This window comes from Ambystoma mexicanum, chromosome 11 (genome assembly GCF_040938575.1).
Source record: "Ambystoma mexicanum isolate Mex_15411 chromosome 11, UKY_AmexF1_1, whole genome shotgun sequence".
In the NCBI taxonomy this organism is placed as follows: domain Eukaryota; kingdom Metazoa; phylum Chordata; class Amphibia; order Caudata; family Ambystomatidae; genus Ambystoma; species Ambystoma mexicanum.
The window spans coordinates 1104041655-1104061877 of NC_090934.1; the positions used below are offsets into that span (position 1 = coordinate 1104041655).

The following is a 20223-nucleotide window of genomic DNA, read 5'->3' on the forward strand; positions in this document are numbered from 1 at the left end:
TCCCATGGGATTTACAAAATCCTGTTTGTCGTTCATCTATTCCATCGATTGAATACACCCACTCTTCCAAGTGCTTCAAGATAATTGCTGCAAAGATTTTATTGTCAGCTGGCAATATAGTTATGGGGCGGTAACTACTAGGATTTGCACGAGGACCCTTTTTTAAAATAGGTACTATAAATGACGTTGTCCACTCTAGAGGAAGAATTCCACCATTTAATATATAATGAAACAGGAAGTAAGTATTGTTGCCCCTGAGATTGGGATTGCTCTCAAAGAGCGCATTTGTTAAATGATTCACTCCAGGGACAAGAGAGGAGCTTGGTTTGGATATCATATAAATAACCATTTCAGAGTCTACCTGCTCCTGGGTATAGTTAGAGACAGAAACCTGATTTATCTTATACAATTGATTTTCATCTTCCTCCGCATATAGCTTAGAAAAATGAATAACCCATGCTTCCTCGTTCACTACATTAGTCTGGATGGCAACTTGACCCACTTTTAAATGGTTAACCAAATTCCAAAAATTCGTAGCATCTTTTTTAACTATGCATTTTACCATAAACTCTGAATCCCTTTGTGTTAAATTTGATTTCAAGTTAGATACATTATTTAGATTTTTCTGCCTTACTTTTTTAATCTACAGACATGTTTTACTGATTCCCAAATCTGCTTTTTTAATTACACAAATTTCTTTTCGCATATCTCTTTTTTTATCAGCAACCCATGACTGATACACGTTTGCTTTTCTCTAGCCCTCGTATTATCTCTCCTGTCTTCCAGAATGTCACTTAGGAAGAAACCACAAGTTTCCCATCTGAAGGTTCTTATTTTCCTCTCCAAGGTAGACGAGCCGATGAATTGATGCAGTTCCTGATTAAAGCAACAAATGGTATTCTTATTCCACGTTACTTTGTTTTTAAATGAGCTAACCGTAAGATTTATAGGATAAATAGCAAGATTAGTGCCCAAGGGAAGCTGAAAGCAAGTTTGAATTATGCTATGATCACTCCATTCATTTATTCACTATAACAAATTCTTTACAAAGTTTAAACAAATATTAATCAGTAAATATAGTCCAATACAGATGAGGATCACCTGTGCCAAGTCGCAGTTCCTGGCACATCACCAGGTGTTACCCTGTTCAGCTTCACCAGGTCTAATCTGTGTAAACACTCTCGTGCACAACCTTTCCAGCATGTCTAAAGCTCTACTTTTAGTCACTGACTCTGAGCTCACATGTATTCCACAAACTTTATCACAAAAAACTTGTGGTCTAATGGGAGCATCTAACACCTCATGAGGCCCATACAAACAAGCCACTTCTGCTTCTTTGTTTGACATATTTCATATTCCAACAACGGAACTATCCACACAATTAGGTTTCAGCTTAAGTGTGCCCCCAGTTATCATTTCACATTGAGTACCCGTTGACTCTTTGAATTATGGTTTTAAACAGGTTTCCGCTGCGGGTGCCACTTCTACCTGATTATAACATGTTAAACCAAATCTGGATAAGAGGCCTCTACCACAATTTGAGGTTACTTTCCTAAAACCCTTACTACCCCCAAGTTGTGATACATATTGAGTGTAGACAGCAGCATTACACCACAGTTTTCAGGTAACATTCAACTTTTCTTCTGGTTTCCACACTCTCCATTTGAGTAATCGAAAGGTATAAGGTGCTGTCTTACAATGTCAGTTTCAACTTAAAACTGCATAGCCACCGATTTTAGGGGCACGCAAACTGGGCAAGGAAGTAACTCGCAATTAGGCATTAAAACTTGAACTAGTGACACCTCTTCCTTTAATTCACTCTCTGAAAAAATCTTGAAACACTTTCCTAGGCTCAGAGACAATAACCTTCCTGACCCCCTGATTGTTCGTGTTACAGGAGCTCATCATTTCAGGTATGGTTAGGTTTCTGAGGAATTTTCTGGACGATTGTCTATTCTTACCCCTAATCTTTGCACTTGTGGACTCCTTTTCTAAATTCAAGACAAGGTTCTTCTGTTTTTGTGGAGCTTTCTTAGGCATCATTTCCTTGCACTTATTAATGCCTTTTCATGATTGCATGGCGGTACACAGGGTGGGTACTGGTCCAGGTGCAGGTTCCTTGTTAAACGCACTAGGAGAATTATTCTTTTCCCTGTTTCAGTCTCCAACACATCCGAAACCTATGTCAATCCTGTTGATCTCAGTAACATTTGGATTACTTGTGAAAGGTCTGACATCCCAACACCCGACCGTCGCTCTTGAAAGTTTCCTTTACTTCTGCTTCTTTCGTGATTAAGTCCAATTTGTTCTGCATTGATCCAAGAACAATAGTATGCATTCGAATTTCAGTCTTGATGTCCTCATATAACAAAGCAAAGGTCGAGATGATGTGGTTCAAGGTTGTCAGAGCCGCCTCGGCGAGGCCTTGTTTATTTGCCTCCAATAACTGCAACGTAGAGGGAATACATTTCCTCTGGGCAGGATGTGGAGTGGAAGAATACAGGGTGATTGAGGCCTCAGTGTCTATTCCTTCTTGTTCAGAATACAATATTGGGGATGTCATATTCCCCAAGGAGAGAAGATTGATGTTCTCTCCTTTCCCATTAATGATGTCCAATATCTCCTCATCCGTTGTCCGTTACTGTGGCTCTCACTGCGATTGTCAGAAATGTCTTGCCTGTTGTTGCCGTTATTCATGTCAGGACATACACTGGGATCATTTGAAAATGTTGGGCACTTGGTGTCACTGTGCTTCAATACTACTATACTAGGATTCCGAGATTCCCAAGAAACCCACCCCCCCCCACACTTCGCCCAGGGAGGCTGGTAAGGGAAGCTCACTTGCCATTTCAAGCATTTGCTCGTGCAGGGATTTCAGTGAAGGTCGCGACAAGCAGCGCCAGGCACACATTTAAAGTAGGGTCGGGTTCAACCAAATCTTCGACTTCAAATAAAATAATCCACTTGATCAAGTCACTCACATATATGTGGACTGATTCTGTCTCGCAGCCTAATGCCCAACTGCGACTACTCTGAGATGTGGCTGGAATGTGTTACAGAGATCAACAGGGTTGACACACGTTTCGGATGTGTTGGAGGCTGAAAACAGGGAAAAGAACAATTCTCCTGGTGCGTTGAACAAGGAACCTGCACCTGGACCAGTACCCACCCTGTGTACCGTCATGCATTCATCAAAAGGCATTAATAAGTGCAAGGAAATGGCGCCCAAGAAAGTTCCGCAAACAATGGAAGAAGCTTGTGTTGAATTTAGAAAAGAAGTACAAAAATAGGAAGATTAGGGTAAGAATAGACAATCGTCCAGAAAATTCCTCAGAAACCTCACCATACCTGAAATGATAGCTTTAATCAAAGTTGATGAACCTTGCTAGAGTACCTAAAGCCTTTACCATCTCCTCAGCCATCTCAGTACCTTTCTCACAAAAAAGGATATCAGATAAGGCCTCTTCAATGAAATATAAACATATTTCATAAGTAATGGGTTAGCATACATTTATAGGTAATCAAATGTAGGCAAGGGATTGGTTTGTAGGTCTACATCGTATATTTGTTTCTCATTTTGGGAAAACGCTCATAGTACATTACTTTATGCATATTTTCTGTGATTAAAAAAACACATTTCTGGAGCAAAATAAATATACGATGGTGCCATGGAGAGGTATTCCATTGCACAATAGGCTGTGCAGACTCGGTGGGTAATCAATAGAGACAGCAAGGCATGTGCTTACACATTGCGAAAAGTTAGAATCGATACACGACCGTGCATATGAGAAGTACAAAGACTGTGCCTCTGATATATTTTGGAGTGGCTTGTTTGGAGCCGATTCATCAATATTAAATACATCAGCAATGTATGTATGGGACGAAATTTGTAAAAAAGTCATGATTAGTAATGGTGGTAGTTAGTAAGACCGATTGAAACATTGAGTTTATATATGATGTAAATTCTATGAATCATTTTTATTTTTGTACAATAAATTTTATTCTTTTACGGTGACATAAATGTAAATGTGTAAAAATTAATTTTGTGCATGTCAGTGCGAAAAGGATGCTAGTCACCCACAACGCACTTCAAAATAAATTAAAAAAACTAATATACACACACGGGTCATTAACCAATGTCTGGGCTAATGTGCACTACCCACAGTGCTATTGTGAATTTACTACGGTGGTGAAATTCAAGACCATCAACATTGGATTTGTCTCTCACCTGGTGTCTTTCACAAGTAATTTTCGAATAAAATCTTTGGCCAGGTCACTGGTGTGACTAAAGAACTCTTCATCAAATTCATAGCTGACAGCGGTGATGTTTGCCAGAGTTTCTTGCTTGGTGTCTCCAAGAAAAGGAGAGGCCCCACTTAACCTAATGAAAGAAAACAGAATGCTTGTAGGGTGAGGAACATAAAGGCAGCATATTTGTATAAAGCAATTTAATAATAACAAAGTAGAACAAATAAAATAGTATAGGTCAATAATGAAGGCCATTGAGAAGGCACACCAACTATGCAGAAAAGCACAAACGAAATTATAAAACAGGAAGTCGCGTATCCGACCCTGTTTATGTGGAAACAGTTAGTAAATCACCTCCCACATCATCATTACACTTCCTCCAGTGCCGGTTACATTAAAATTGCTTCACCCTTCCTGCTCTCAGACCTGTCTCAGCACCTCCAGTAGGTACCAGATATTAAGAGCAGATGGGCCTGTGAGATAGTTCACTGAGGTAAAGACTCAAGTCAGACGCAAAAACATGGGTTCAAATCCAGTCAGAGATAACTCAGGCCTTCATCCTTCTAAAGTCGATTCCACTGACTTCCCATCACTCCTTAAATACTTGGTCTTCTGCTCCGTCCAGTGAAAGAGACCTTTCAGTTGTGGGTATGCAGGGTCTGCACTACATGCAGCTTGGGACATCATTCAAACATGTGTGTATCACTTTATACAATTTCATTAAACACTGACTGCGGTTTTGCTGCAAGTGGTCATTCTGCCGCATTAAATCAGCCGATTTTATTAAAAGTGGAGGATGTTGCTGTGGTTAAATCCTCTACTTTAGCACCAAACATGGAATTCGGCCGTGCAGTTAAAATGACAGTAATCCCATTGCCCCCAAAAGAAGTGGTGGTAACAGAATTCAATTGCAATTGACACTGCCAAATTGCCACTAGTAATCGGTGGTGTTACCGCCAGAGGTAATACCACCAGTGGTAATACTGCCGGACCAAGTGTTGCTAACGGTAATACCCTTTGTGGTATCTCAGTGGTATTACTGCCGATATACCACCAAACTCGTAATGAGCCTGATTTGGTAACATTCATTCCTCCCTGCTTCTAATAACCATGAGGAAGTCCCCCTGACAACCCCAACTGGGCCAAGGTACTAAGGCAGCGGGCAGTCACAAGAGCATTTTGCACCACCAGGGGCACAGTTGCACGAGTACTCACACCCTCACTACTCGTACAGACTTCCATGACTGCCAAGAGGACATTCACAGGAAACAATTACACCCACACAACCTATAGACGCTCCTACCCAACAGTGAGAGAGGGGTAGAGGGAAGTTAAGCACTCTTGAAGAGCCCCTTCCCATCAAACTGACCACCGTAGACAGCTACTCCTGCTCCCTGACCAGACCCAAACACTTAGCGAAGGGAGTTGAGCATTCCGCACTAAGGAAATAGACCTGCAACACTACTAGAGAGCCAGGAAATACATTTCCTTCTTCGGCACTGTTGACGAGCCGAAGTATACTCGCAAGTATACTCGCAGAGAGCAGAGTTCCTTTATATATAAAATGACACTCTAACGAAATGAAGCGTTGAACGCACGATCATTAAAGGGCCTTATCCCTGCGTTGGTGAGCATCGCAGGAGATACAAAGTTCCCACTATCCTACACATTCTAGGCCATAAGTGTACCAGACAGCACCACAGGCTTACTAGTGGGTTTTCAGACTTGTAATTCACAGACTTGGCATGCAAAAGGGCACAAAGCAGGGAATGGAAACTGAGCGTCTTGGCAGAGGAGGTAGGGGAGGGTAATCCTCCCACATACCCAGGGCCAGGTATAAAACCCAAAATGGCAGGGCCTAAAATAAGCCTGGGGCCGCTATGTCTGAGCACATCACCCAATCACAAACGAGCCCGAACCACAGAGCACAGATGCAACCAGTGCTCCTAAGCACCACCCAAGGGGAGTGAAGTCCGCCCTATATAAAGCAGCCCTGCCACTCTATCAGCGTGGGGGCGTTGGAGGAGGAGGTGGAGGAAGGTGATTGGCTGTTACAGAGCTAGAGGTTTATTAGTAGACCTGGTTGAGAGACTTGGGGGCTGAAGGGAGAATAAATTGAGGAGGCTCGAGGAAGAACTGATACCAGTTAGACAGACAGAGAGAGATTGAGGGAGCTTGGTGGAGGAGTGACAACATCCAGGGTGGGAGGAGGTATGAGATGGTGAAACCCTATCAACAGTTGCAGAGGAACGGTACAGCAGTACCTCCAAAGCCCACTATGTTCATCAGCGCCTTTCATAGGACATGCAGAATAAATAGGATAAAAGGGATATGGCAAGGTAAGACGGAGCATTGCTACTTCTCTGTACCATGCTAGTTTAACCATTTCTCCCTGCTTCTGCTTCTTTCCTTTGCTTTGCTGCTTCTTTCCTTTGCTTCCCTGCTTTCGTGCCCCTCGACCTTCTCCTCCCTTGCTTCCTGTTCTTGCTATGCCTTGGACTTCTCGCTCTGCTACTCTTTCTTCCAGCCTTGTCGGAAGTCTACGGTGTGTTGGATCTGCTCGACCCCTCTTAGTTCTCCTGCCTTCTCAGTTGGGACCTTCCTAATTCCTACTTCCGGACTGCGCCCGTTCCGGACCGGAAGACCACTTGCAGCATTTTTGAATGCCATCCATAGAGCGGAACCACATCTCAGCGTTCCAGGGTTTTTTCTCCGTTGAACAGAGATTTTCCCTTAGGTCACACGACCACCTGTTTTATTCAGGGGTCGGATGGTACAGGGGATTTACTCCACTTTCCTCGATTTCTGCACTTCCTTCGCAGACAATCAATGGGCCTTCCAACATCAGATACCCCGGGAAAGATAGACCACCTCGGCCCCAGTAGAGGGTGTAGATGGTACCCCCTTGTGTTCTGGCTCATCACAGAGCAAACTGAATCGGTTACTATGGCCATAGCGTTCCATCTTGAAAGAATTTGTTTCGATTTAATCAAGGTAGCTCATTTTCTGGTCTTTTTGGGACTACCCTGGTTAAGAATCCATAACCCTTACATAAACTGGTCTGCAGGGTCTCTGTTTTTAAGATCAGAACTATGTGTAACCCAATGCCATACCCAGGGATTGGTTGGTCTTCTTTTTCCACACCAAACCACAGAACCGGCTTCCCACTGCGTTATTGTAGACTCCCTCCATACATTACCAGACCAGTATGCTGAATTTCAGGATTTATTTGAAGAACAGGAATACAAAGAATTACCACCTCACAAGCGAGATGATTGTACCATCCCTTTACTCCCTGAAAAACCCATCCTGTTTGGTAGAATGTATGTATTGTCTAGACCAGAGAAAGAAGCCTTCAAGGAATTCCTGCAGACTAATCTTCGGGAAAGCCTCATTAGATAATCCAAATCTCCTGCAGGAGCCTTGTTGTATTTCATTCCAAAGAAAGATACCAAGAATTAAGGCTTTGTATCGATTATAGAGGGTTAAATAAAATCACAGTGCCAGACAAGTACCCCATGCCACTCATTTCGGACATATTAGAGGCCATCTAGGGAGCTAAGTGGTTCACTAAATTGGACCTCAGGGGCGCTTATCTAATCCGTATCCACCAAGGAGATGAATGGAAGACAGCCTTCCATACTCCATTTGGACATTTTGAGTACTGTGTAATTCCCGTTGGCATTTTCAACGCCCCGGCTGTCTTCCAGCGCTTTGTGGACCACGTTTTCTCAGACTTACTCCTCCATTCGGTGGTTGTATATTTAGACGATATACTGATCTTGTCACAATCTATGTCCGAACATGTACAACATGTACAGGAAGTGTTACTACGATTATGGAACAACCATCTCTGCGCCAAACTTTCCAAGTGCTCGTTTCATCAGACAGAAATCCCATACCTGGGATACATCTTGTCAGGTAACAGAACCACGATGGATCCCTACAAGGTGCAATCCATACTGGACAGGTCAACATCCATCTCTGTAAAGGGCATTCAGAGATTCTTAGGTTTCGCAAACATTTACAGGAAGTTCATTCCAGAATTTTATCAGATTCTTCCTTTCACGGTTCTACTCAAGAAGGGAAAATGTTACATATGTATGCATATGTATGCCCCGGGTTGCAACTACTGGACCAACTGTGACCATTTATCGTCGAAACCAACACTTCTAACTAGGCTATTGGCGTGGTTCTCATGTAAAAGAACCAAACATGGAGGAGAATACCCCGTCAGTTACCTTTCCAAAACGCGATCTACTTCGGAGTCTCATTACACAGTCCTGGAAAAGGAACTCCTGGAAATAAAAAAAAACCTTTGATGCAAACATTTGCTTCTTGGATCTCAGTATCCCATCGAGGTAAGAACTGATCACTGCAATCTCCAGATTTTTTAAACCACCGAAATCCAGAACAGCCAACAGGCTCGATGGGCATATTTTTTCTCTCCATTCCATTTCCAGTTTACATTTCTTCCTGGTAAGAACAACTTAATGGCGGATGCCTTATCTCGTATTAACAAACAGTCTCATCAGCCCTTTTTCTCTGAATGAATGTTTCCCAAGGCATCCTTCCTAGGTTACATAGCTGATTTCCTACAGTCAGTACAGAGTGCCACTACATCTAGTATTGCTGGACTGCAATCAGAAGTACAAAATCATCAGCTAATCCAAGAAGGGGGACTACTGTACCACGGCCAACAATGTTTCATACCTACGGGATCCCTAAGGACTGAAGTGCTTTGCATGGGCCATGATTCTTCCATCACAGGTCATCGAGAAGACCGAGCTAGACAGGAATTTCTCTCTCTCCACTTTTGGTGGCCACACATGTCCCAGGATGTCCACAAATACATTGCCGCCTGCACCACTTGCCTTCAAACGAAGGTTCTGCATCGTCATCCCTTCGGGCTGTTAACCCAGCCTGTCTTGCCCACCAAACCTTGGCAACATATTTTGACGGACTTCATTGTGGAACTCCCATTTTCACACGATGACACAGCTATAATGGTGATAGTGAATTCCATGACCAAACTCGCCTAATTTCATCCCACTACCACCAATACCTTCCACAGTCCAAATGGCAGAACACTTCCTTCAATTGCTGTTCCATTTACATGGCCTACCGGAATCTATCCTCTAAGACAGAGCATCACAATTCACATCTAAATACTGGAAGGAAGAACGCAAAATCCTTGGAATTAAGAGAGCACTTACTTTGTGATATCGCCCACAAACCAATGGCCAAAATGAACACCTGAACCAGACTGGAGCAATACCTCTGATGTTTTGTCTCTTCCTCTTCCGACAAGTGTAATCTTACCCTTAGCTGAATTTGCTTTTAACGATTCCTTAAATTCCTCAGCCCTTTCTATTGCAGATATGGGTTCCATCCAGCAAGCATACCCTCCGGTATCCTTTCTCCCTCCAATCCTTCTTCTGTGACGGCTCTAGTAACTGACATCAAGAATACATATTCTCAGGCCTTATATACACTCTCCAACACTAAAGCCGACACTAAATGTTATGCAGATCTAGGAAGAACGAAAGAACCTGTTTTCGAGGTTGGGGAGGAAGTCTGGCTTCCCGCTAAATACCTTCCAAGATAGTTGGCCCCATCTATACTCTCTCCACAATATTTCAGTCCCTTTAGGATTCTTTCATCCATTAGGACTCCATAGATCCATAGTGGCATATCGCCTTTCTTTGCCTGTGTCATGGTCCAGAATCCATCTGGTCTTCCACGTGTTTCAACTCAATCTTCATGTGAAAGACCGGTTTGGCAGTAAAGGAAGCATAACACCTCCACCAGTTGATACAGAGTATGGGCCCGAATATGAGGTGAAGGAGATATGTGACTCTCGATATTACAGGGGGCGTGTGCAGTTCCTCATTGATTGGTTGTGATACAGTCCTGCTCAATAGACTTGGGAGTGTGCCTCCACAGTTCATGCCCCGGAAGTTGATAAACAAGTTCCACAGGAACCATCTGTGGAAACCAGGGCCCAGTCCCTCACGAGAGGGGCTTACTGTGAGGATTCATCGTCCCTCCTGGACCTTGTGGAACAGATGGAAGTATCTCTGTTATCGTGTTGGACGCCCCCAAGATGGTGTCCGAATCATCCTGTATCAACAGTTGCAGAGGAACGGTACGGCAGTACCTCCGAAGCCCACTGTGCTCAGTGGCGCCTGTCATGGGACATGCAGAACAGGAGAAAAGGAATTTCGGCAAGGTAGGACAGTGCGTTGCTACTTCTCTGTACCACGCTAGTTTAGACCTTTCTCCCTGCTTTGGCTCCTCTCCTCTGCTTACCTGGCTTCCCTGCTTCACGTGTCCCTCGCCCTTCTCCTCCTTTGCTTCCTGTTCTTGCTACGCCTTGGACCTCTCGCTCTGCTACTCTTCCTCCCGGCCTTGTCTGAAGTCTATGGCTTATTGGATCTGCTCGGCACCTCTCCCTTCTCCTGCCTTCTTAGTTGGGACTTTCCTACTTCCAGGTTGCGCCCGTCTGGACCGGAAGACCACTTGCAGCATTTTGGAACACCAGCCATACAACGGAACCACATCTCAGCGTTCCAAGGTTTCTTCTCTGTTGAACAGAGGTTTTCCCTTAGGCCAGACAACCTTCTGTTTTATTCAGGGTTCGGGCGGTACAGGGGATTGCCTCCACTTTCCTCGATCGCTGCACTTCCTTCTCGGACTCCACAGGTTAGTGCACGTTTGCTGATAGAACCCTCCCTTACTTCCCCCCACATTAAATTAAATACAATTTCCAGCACCTCTATATACATAAACTGCAGATTTACCTGTGACAGTAAGCAAGTTAAATACACAGGGTTTTGGTGTGTTTTTTATTACAGGCTTTGCTATTTCTGTTTCTTAACCAAACTTGTGGCACCATCAGTAAATGGAAGTGCCTGTCAATAGAAAGGTTGGTGGTTCGAGCCTACACTGAGGTGGCTGGGATTTGGCATAGGAGAAGCTAGGAAACTTTTTATTATGTGTCAATTTCACCTTGTATTGTTGAATCTCAGCAGTGATGAACCACCCTTTCCTAAAACCGGGACATGGTTTTTCAATTAAAAAAACACTTGGGACAGGGGGCCTAATTCCGGGATGATCCAGGCAAAACGGAGACATCTAGTCACCCTAACCAAGGCATCCCAGACCATCCTATCCCAGTACAAACTCTGATCAGGCGTACATCTATTGGTCAAGATAGAGGATAGCTAGCCAACAGAAAGGGGCTGGAGACTTGGCTTAACCGCTAGCATCCAGACTGTGAAAGGATCTTCCTGTCAACTTTCGGGGCACCGGTTGTCCAGGGATGAATATCGGTTTCTAAACCATCAATAAGCCTCACACCTCTAGTACACCAGAAGGGATCCGAACAGATTGGACACACAAGCAAATTATAAACCTCCTTGTCCAATTCTGGTAACGTGGACGGAACAGTCTCATCTCCGGAAGGGCGTGGATCACTGGTTAGTTGCAAAACAGCAAAAATACAATTGTTACACAATGATAAAAGGGACTGTCCAGTCAAGGTTGTATAAACAATCTACTTTATTATTATCACAACAGACAGTTCTAGAAAACTACAACCCACCCTATATGGGGATGCAGACGACAGACTGTTTCAAAGAAGGAAAGGGGATGCACTCTGGATACAGACAGGAGGGAAGTCGGTAAAGTAATTAATCACAATAGTTAAAGGATACTTGGTTTCAACACAAAGGAAGCAATGGGTCATAAAATGTCACTAGAGGCTTTGGTGTTGCTTTGTAAACATATGTCCCTTGGGGGTCCATAGCCAAGACTGCTACGTGGGCTTCCCCTTTGGCTTTTTGCAGACAATATTGTCTTGACCTTCGCTCCTGGGCTGATGCCCAAATTTCGATTTGTTCCCACAAGTTCCACAATGTCCATGCTTACACTCTCGAAAGGCTTCCTAACCACAGGTAGTGGAATTGAGAGGCCATTGTGGCACCACCTGACTTGCCAGAATCCTGACAAGTCGGGCAGGACTGGACAAATTCCTTAACCTTTACACCAAACTGCTGCCAATAAAAGTGCACAGACAACTGGTCTGATGTCTTAGTCACTCCCAAGTGACCCGCTAAAGGAATTTGGTAAGCCAAATCCAAAAGGAACTTTCTGTGGCACTGAGGAATCACCAACCTTCTGGTGCCTTCACCCTCAGAGTCCTTTGGCTCACTGTACAGAAGTCCATCCTCCAAGTACACTTTTAACAGTCTACTGGCCTTGCACTTATTTATTTTATATTTTATTGAGCATTTGTTAGGCACTTATACAACAGAATTGTGTTTCAAAGCTCCACAAGGCTAAATGGGAAGGTAACAGAGGAGAAAAACAAATTGGCAAAACAGTAAATATACAGTTGTGGTCCTACTAGGTATTGTGGCATTCAAACGTGCAAGTGCAGTCAAGAGGTGCAGGAGAAGGGGATGGATGGGGGGCAAGGAATGGAAAAGTGCTGGCGGGAGCCCGGGAGGGAACTGCCAAAGGAGGCCTCAGACTAAGTGCTAGCGAGGGCAACTGCCAAGGGTGGGATGTAGAGCTGCCAAGCAGGGGCCCGCAGGGGCAGTACAGTGGAGGGGGGGGGTGCTGGTATCAACTGGGTAGAAGGGCCTGGAATACTGTGAGATTTATGAGGACCAGGCCACCGGTCTCAGTGGCAGTGGGGTGACTAGCAGGGAATGAAAAGAGGTAGAGAAAAGCAGAGTTTTTAGCAGTTTCTGGAACTTAGTGAGGTTCGGCTCAAGTCTGAGAGGGGCACAGAGGCGGTTCCAAAGGGAGGCACCAACTGAGGAGAGAGACCTGCCCCTCCACTCTCTGCTTGGAGAAGTGTTTGGCAATCAAAGAGTTGGAGTTAGAGGTGCAGAGGGATCTAGCAGGGGAGTATTTATAGAGGGAAAGTTGGAGATAGTGTGGTCCCAGGCCCCAGAATGCATTGTGGATGATGCAGAGGGCATGCTTTGTGCTCGCTGGGTACCGGTTCTGGAACTGAGGAGGGTCCTCGTGATTCAGTATCTCCCTCTGTCCCTGGAAGATGTTTAGGGGAGTGATCTTGCTTCCCTCTTTGGAGGTGCTGGCCTTTCTTCACTGGCGGAAGATGTAAGGCAGACTGCACCTTCAGCCAGGTTCCACTGATGGGTTCTTCTTGCTACTCCTTGCAATGTCTTCAGATGATCTGCCAAAAGAGGGGCACAGCCCTCCTTTGAAGCAAAATGGGCTATAGTGATTGGTGTGGACAAAGCCTACCTTAATGAACAACCAATCCTGGGTCCCCGCCAGCAATCTCCTGTATGCCTGAGGTCATAACCAGGGTGCTTTGCAACAGAAAAGGAATAAAGGGGTGGAAACATGTAATACTAAGTCTCACCATCTTACTGTCTGTTGTGGATCAAAGGGTCTCGCTGGGCAAAAGAGCTCTCTGTGGTTTTTGATTAAAGCATCAGGTCTCCCTTGAAGCTGCAGCGACCAGACTATCTGACGCCGTCAATCCACATACTCGTACTTTCTGAATGGAGTCTCCCTGCGGGGATGACTACTGTAATACACACAGTCCCAGACATGACATTTCACTGCTAATTGATCATTAGGGCAGGAGCTGGCTTCTGGTTGATACAGTGCATATGAAAGGGTGTTGAGGTTTCCTGTCTCCTTTGTTAGCCTCTGCAGCCAGGCACCATGTGGGCCTGTTTGAATTAAACTCTAATTAGCGAAAGCTACCACCAGCAACACAGCTATACAAAAGGACAGGGCAGATCCATGGAGCCTTTTTTAGTTAATTAGGCTGATCATCGCTGGTTGAAGGTTTGACCCTCCCCCTTCTGAGATGACATGGTGTACTACTTACTGGCTGTCATATCCCAACTAAATATGACAGGGGTGACTTCGTCTGTAGGCTGTGTCCACCCAGAATACACACGTACGTACAGTGAGTATAGGAAAATGTGTGTAGATTAGCCCTGCACATTTTCCAGAGCTTAATCTATCATCATTCAATTTCCTGTAAAATTTCAAAAAAGTCAGGTGATTGCAATTGCACTGTGCGGATGGTCCAATTCCTCACACTTCCACAGAGCCCCGAGAGGAGAGTCAGGAATCCAACATACCCACAGCTTGAAAACAAAGCCTAGAGCATTCAAACACACTATGGGTTAAGGCCAATACACTTCCAACTAAAGAAATGTGTACTGAGAGAGAGAGAGAGAGAGAGAGAGAGAGAGAGAGAGAAGGGCCTGGAACACTGCATTAGCTGAAAGGAACAGTCCTTCAGTTATCCACTACATGAGATCACTTCCCCCACTCCTCTCTTCTATCCACACCACTATGGCCCTCATTACGACCCTGGCGGAAATCGGAAAACGATGGCGGAGATGCAATACCGCCATCGAATAGCGCTCGGTGCGACTATGACCCGCCACCGCAAAGTACGAAGTCATTAGCGACACCGTAGTGAACGCCAACGCTAACTGCACCAAGCACGCGCGCGCGCGCCATGCCAAACCGTAAATACCACCATGGCGCAAGGGTACGCGAATTCCGACCCTAGCGGACATGTACCTAACGCCATCAAGCATGGCGGAAAGCACCATTCCGCCATGGTGAGAAGTACGGCATCGCGAATCAACCGTAAACGGCCCCACTGAGTGCCTGTACACCGCTCCCTGCCCACAAAGCACAACTCCTCGTAGGTGCAATGAAGTCACAATGCTACCAGTGAAATGTACAAGTCACCCATGCATGCCAACGAACAAAAGATCCACAAGAGGGGCCAATGGGAGCTGCAGGGCACAGATGGCACGAATACAGAAGCCATTCCAATGGACATGACCACAGTCCCCCCCCCCAGAAACGCACGCAAACACAGGCACCTGTGACCAGCAATATTACGAAACTCACAACATTCCACCAGTCCACCTGGCTGACCGTCGTCTGTTACACAAAACCCAATCCCCCGCCCCTGAGCATGACAACATCCAAACAGTCATATTGGCATCCCCCATCCCTGACCTCACTGTGCTCCGTAGGCAAACGCGCCCAGCACAGTACCACGCCACTAAAATCCGAAACCGGAACCCAATGCAGATCTCCTCACAAAACATCGCTCCCCAAATAGGAATATGCCACATCACTCGCAAAGAAGAACGCTACACGGGCCATATCAGAATAGAAATTTAATGCACAACTAAATCACCAAGCTCATACAGCCATCAGTCCATGAACTCCAAAACACATATCACCATTGTGGGCTGCATCCGCAAGGAATGACCAGCTACTACTTGTGTGACGCCCTGTCCCATCATGGCACACAGAGCCACATACACGTACGAAAAGGCAACATGGAAGCGCACAGAACCGCAGGCCCGCCCCAATGGGGAGGCACTAGTCCAACTGAAAGGCCGAAATGTTGCTCCGAGCCACTAGTACTGCGTAAGGGCATGTGGCCCATTGGCGATCGTCCCATAAGATCGTAATGCTGCTCCACTGATTAACACGAAGCAGCAGGTGTCGTGAGTAAACGCCATCTGCAGGAGTGGCATACAGATGGCAGTGGCAAAAGGGGAGGAGATACCTGTCAACAAAAAGAAAAGAAAAAGAACAGAATGGCCATCAGAACTACATTCGAACAACTCACTCCAATGACCACACTAAATCCACAGCCATATGCATGCTAGCCCACTCCAAAGGATCATCACCACCCCAAAACCACTTGCCACTCATGACTATCCATATCGAGGTGTAAACACCATCCCAAACGAGTGTACCTGTGCATGCGTCTGCCAAAACAGATTCCATCAGATGGGAATGTCAACGTGCATGGACACAAGTGTCTGAAGGCGCGTCGAGACAGGGAGGGCTCAACAAGGCCAGATAGACGATGGTGCCACTATGGCAGCCCTGCATCACATAGCGCAGGGGAGGCGGATAGATTCCAACAAGCCCTGTACATGGCAAACCCTGTATCAAATGAGCTGGCCATGCATCCATTCATCATGCCCTCATCCTGTCATAAATACACCGGAATATTTACTCACAAGACATTCGGGATTTCCATTGAGTCTGTGCGTTATGCAGCCTGCAAAATCCACAGTGTTCCAGCCCGTAATATCTGTGTTGTGAAGTGACATGATTTTGGGAACGTCCGGCCTCATCGCCCACGTCAATATAGCGCATCCCAAACTATTCATATCAATCATTGCTTCCTCGCCATGGCCTCTGTCTCAAGGACATCGAACAATAGAACATTATACTTGCAGTCAGACCTGTGGGCATCTCCTCTCAGCTAGCCGAAGACCGAAAGCGCGCGGCCTTCGAATTCCTCATTTGCAACATCACGTCGAAAAGGCATCTGTGGCCGTTTGAAATCACAAATTAATCCAGCTAGTGCAGCTGTGTGTGAAAATGTCAACTGCCATCACCCACAAATGGGACGCCCCGCCCGTCGTTGCAACCCTGTACAGTGATGCATGAGGGCCCACCGTTACTCGAGTACTACGTTCCACTGACCCATCACAAGTCTGTTCGCGACTGCAAAGATTGTATGTGAAACAATGTGACCATAGCCGAATGTACAAATCAACAAATGTAACACGGCCATCGGGTACAAATACATGATTGCAATAGCAAGATGCCGTTCCTCGATTAGCAGCGTTGTGTGCGGGACGTGCTCGCCCAAAGGGGAGAGCAGCTTGCACAGGTGGAATGAATCACCACAGGTGGAGGCCATACAGCCTGAAAACACATAAATTGCACAGCCAGTCTCCTGCCACAACCACACCCACTCCGAAATGCTACCGGCAGGACTCGCGATGTTGGCCCTGGGGGACCTGATAGCACTGCAAGTACTCCAACTCCAAGAAGAAGACGAACACCAACTACAACCGGCCGCACGGAGGAGACGCAGGAGGAGGAGGAGGCCAAGGCAGGGCCCGCAAGGGCCGCCAGCACAGCCACTACCACCACGCAGGCAGCCCGCAATCCCACGCCTCCGAGCACATCCGTTCAACCTCACTGATGAGCAGATCCACACCCTCTACCGTTTGGACCGGAACACCATAGCCGCAATAGTGGACATGACACAGGCTGACCTTGTCAGCATGATAGACAGCCCAACCGCCATCCCACCCCTACTGAAGGTGGTGTCTGTACTCCACTTCCTGGCCACGGGCACCTACCAGCACACAGTCGGACAGTTGCATGGCATTTCTCAGCCACTGTTCTCACGGACACTATTGCAAGTGCTCGATGCCCTCCTGAAGCACGCAGACGACTACATCTCTCTACCACGCTCGGAGCAGGACATTACCAACACTAAAGTGGGATTCCATGCACTTGCCGGCATACCGGGTTGCATTGGTGCCATCGACTGCACCCATGTGGAATTGGTCGTCCCACATGCCATGGAGGCCCAGTACCGCAACCGAAAACAATTTCATTCCCTGGATGTACAGATGGTGTGTGACTCCAACAGGATCATTACACATTGTTGTGCCAGATTCCCTGGATCAACCCATGATTCTTTGGTCTTGAGGAACTCTACTATACCACGCTACATGGAGCGACACGCAGGGAACAGATCCTGGCTACTCGGTGAGTCTCTTCTCATGCATGATGATGTGGGGTATGTGATGCGGCAATGACCTGGCAGGAAGGGGGGGGGGGGGTGCGTACGTAGCAATGGCATTCCACATCATACGTTTATCGTCCACATACAGGTGATGCTGGGTATCCACTGAAGAGATGGCTCCTCACACCAGTCCGGAACCCACGGGACCAGCATGAGGAGGACTACAACCATGCCCACTCACGTACCCGTGTAGTCATTGAACAGGCATTCGGCCTACTGAAGACTCGTTTCCGCTGCCTCAGCAGGTCTGGCGGGGCACTCCTGTACCGCCATGAGAAGGTTGCAAAGATGGCGATGGCATGTGTCATGCTCCACAACATGTGCGTACGTAGAAATGTGCCCATGCCCCCAGACGCAGAACTGCAAGCACCTGATGATGGTCATGATGAGGGTGGGGATGTGGCAGAACCCAAGGAGTCTGCGAGGCACCGGAGGGCCGTGACATTCGTCAGCATGTCATTGATGCATGCTTCTGGCACTCACGCCTGGTGGCTGATAGATGGACACGGGACTCGTGGCACTGTGTGTGTCTGGTACATGCACAATATGGACTATACGCCTAGGATGGCCTAGTACATAATGATCATTGTCGACACATCTCATTGGTTGATCGTGCACTTGTTCATGGCATATGTGATATCATGGTGTACACCCTATCGACCCGCCACCCAAGTGAGCCCAACACACCCCCTCCACCCTCCTACCCCCCCCCCCGAACACCAGTGTCCAAAGATGCTCATTGTCAGTGGACTGTCGCTATTGCAAGCCCCCTCTGCGGGTGTCAGGGGCACCCCTGCCTGTGGAGCGCAGGTTCCTCCCAGATCTACGTTGGGGGCTGCCCTGGACGGAACTAGCAACGGAAGATGTCTCTGCCTGCTCACGTCCATGCATGTCCCTAAGGGTTTGTGAGAGCTCCGTGAGCACACGGCGCACTGCAGCAAGTTCGGCACATACGTCTTTGGACGTCGCATGCAGTTCCCCCCTCAGGCTCTCGGTGCTTCTCTCCATTTGGACTCTCAGGCTCTCGGTGCTACTCTCCATTTGCGCCCTTAGTGTCTCTGTACCTCTCTCCATTTCTGCCCTGAGTGTCTCAGTTGATGTTTCTATGTCTGCCTTAGTGCCCCCACATTCATCGGCATGGTCCTTGAGGAGCGTGGCCAGTTGCTGCTGTTGCCCGATTGACTTGTCGAGGGACTGTTGCCTCTGCTGGGCCATGGCCACTTGCGGGGGGGTCACAGAGGGGCTGTTGACCTCATGTTGCCTTGCCACAGGGCTTGGGGGGGATGGCCAGTCGTCTTGTGGGTGCCCCTGCGTGGTATTCTCATGTTGTACGGGATGGGACAGACAGGGGGATTGGGACAGGTCATGGATGGATCTGACTTCGACATCTCCGTCTTCTGTGTCGGAGCATGCTGCCATCATTGGGGTGTAACCTATGGTGCTGCTGCCACCAGAGCCAGTGCATTCTGTGGCATCCATTGGGGGGACCTGTGGTGGTGGTGTAGTGGGCATGCTGGCTGCTGGGGTGCCTGTTGATGTTCCCTCCTCTGTGCTGCCACCTGATTTGTGCTGCTGCCGTGTCTTGATGCGTGCAGCTGAGGTGGAGGGTCTTTGGCCGTTGGTCTTGGCCCTCTTTGCTGGTGTGCTGGTAGGGGTGTCCTGATGCTCGTCGTTTGGATCGGACCCTGTGGTGGAGTAAAGGAGGGCGAGGGTTATTAATGGGTCTGTGGGTATTGGAATGGCATTGTATCACATGCATTGGGGTGGTACATGAGGGTGATTTGGGTCGGGGCCTTAGAGGTGCTTTCATTTGTGTGTGGGGTGAGGGTGCAGTTGTTTGGCAGCCTGCAGTTAGGGTGTGCCTGCTGGACGTGTGGTGGGTGTATTAGGGGTTTTTAATTGTTTATGTATTTATTGTGGTTTTAAGGTGCGCTATGAGGGCGATGTGTGTGGACGTTCTCCTGGACATGTGTTCCTGTTGCACTATGTGGACACATGGTACTTCACATGATTGGACATTGTGGTTTTAGCATTATTTTATCTGGCACACCTACCTGATTCTTCTGATGTCTGCACTCCTTTCTCCATCCCTCCGACTCCCTCGATGCTCTCCATTCCGATGGTGGAGGCACAGATTTATTCCCAGGGGGTCAACTTGATGGGTGATTTAGGTCCTCCCCCGGTGGCTGTGGCAATGTTGCGGTTGGCAGAGAGTATGCTGCGGACGCGTATCCGCAGGTCGTCCCACCGCTTTCGGCATTGTTGTGGTGTGCGGGGTGCGGTCCCCACCGCGCTTACCCGCTGTGCTACCAGAGCCC

General features: G+C 47.1%; 1 protein-coding gene across 3 annotated transcripts in view; it reads right to left on the reverse strand.

The window, feature by feature from the left end:
• DAPK2 (death associated protein kinase 2) overlaps positions 1-20223 on the reverse strand; it is a 1397186-nt gene that overhangs the window by 292830 nt on the left and 1084133 nt on the right. For all 3 annotated transcript variants that reach the window (XM_069624406.1, XM_069624405.1, XM_069624404.1), the window contains exon 8: positions 4229-4381. In XM_069624406.1, coding sequence (XP_069480507.1) covers positions 4229-4381 — 153 coding nt within the window. The remainder of the gene's footprint in view (positions 1-4228; positions 4382-20223) is intronic.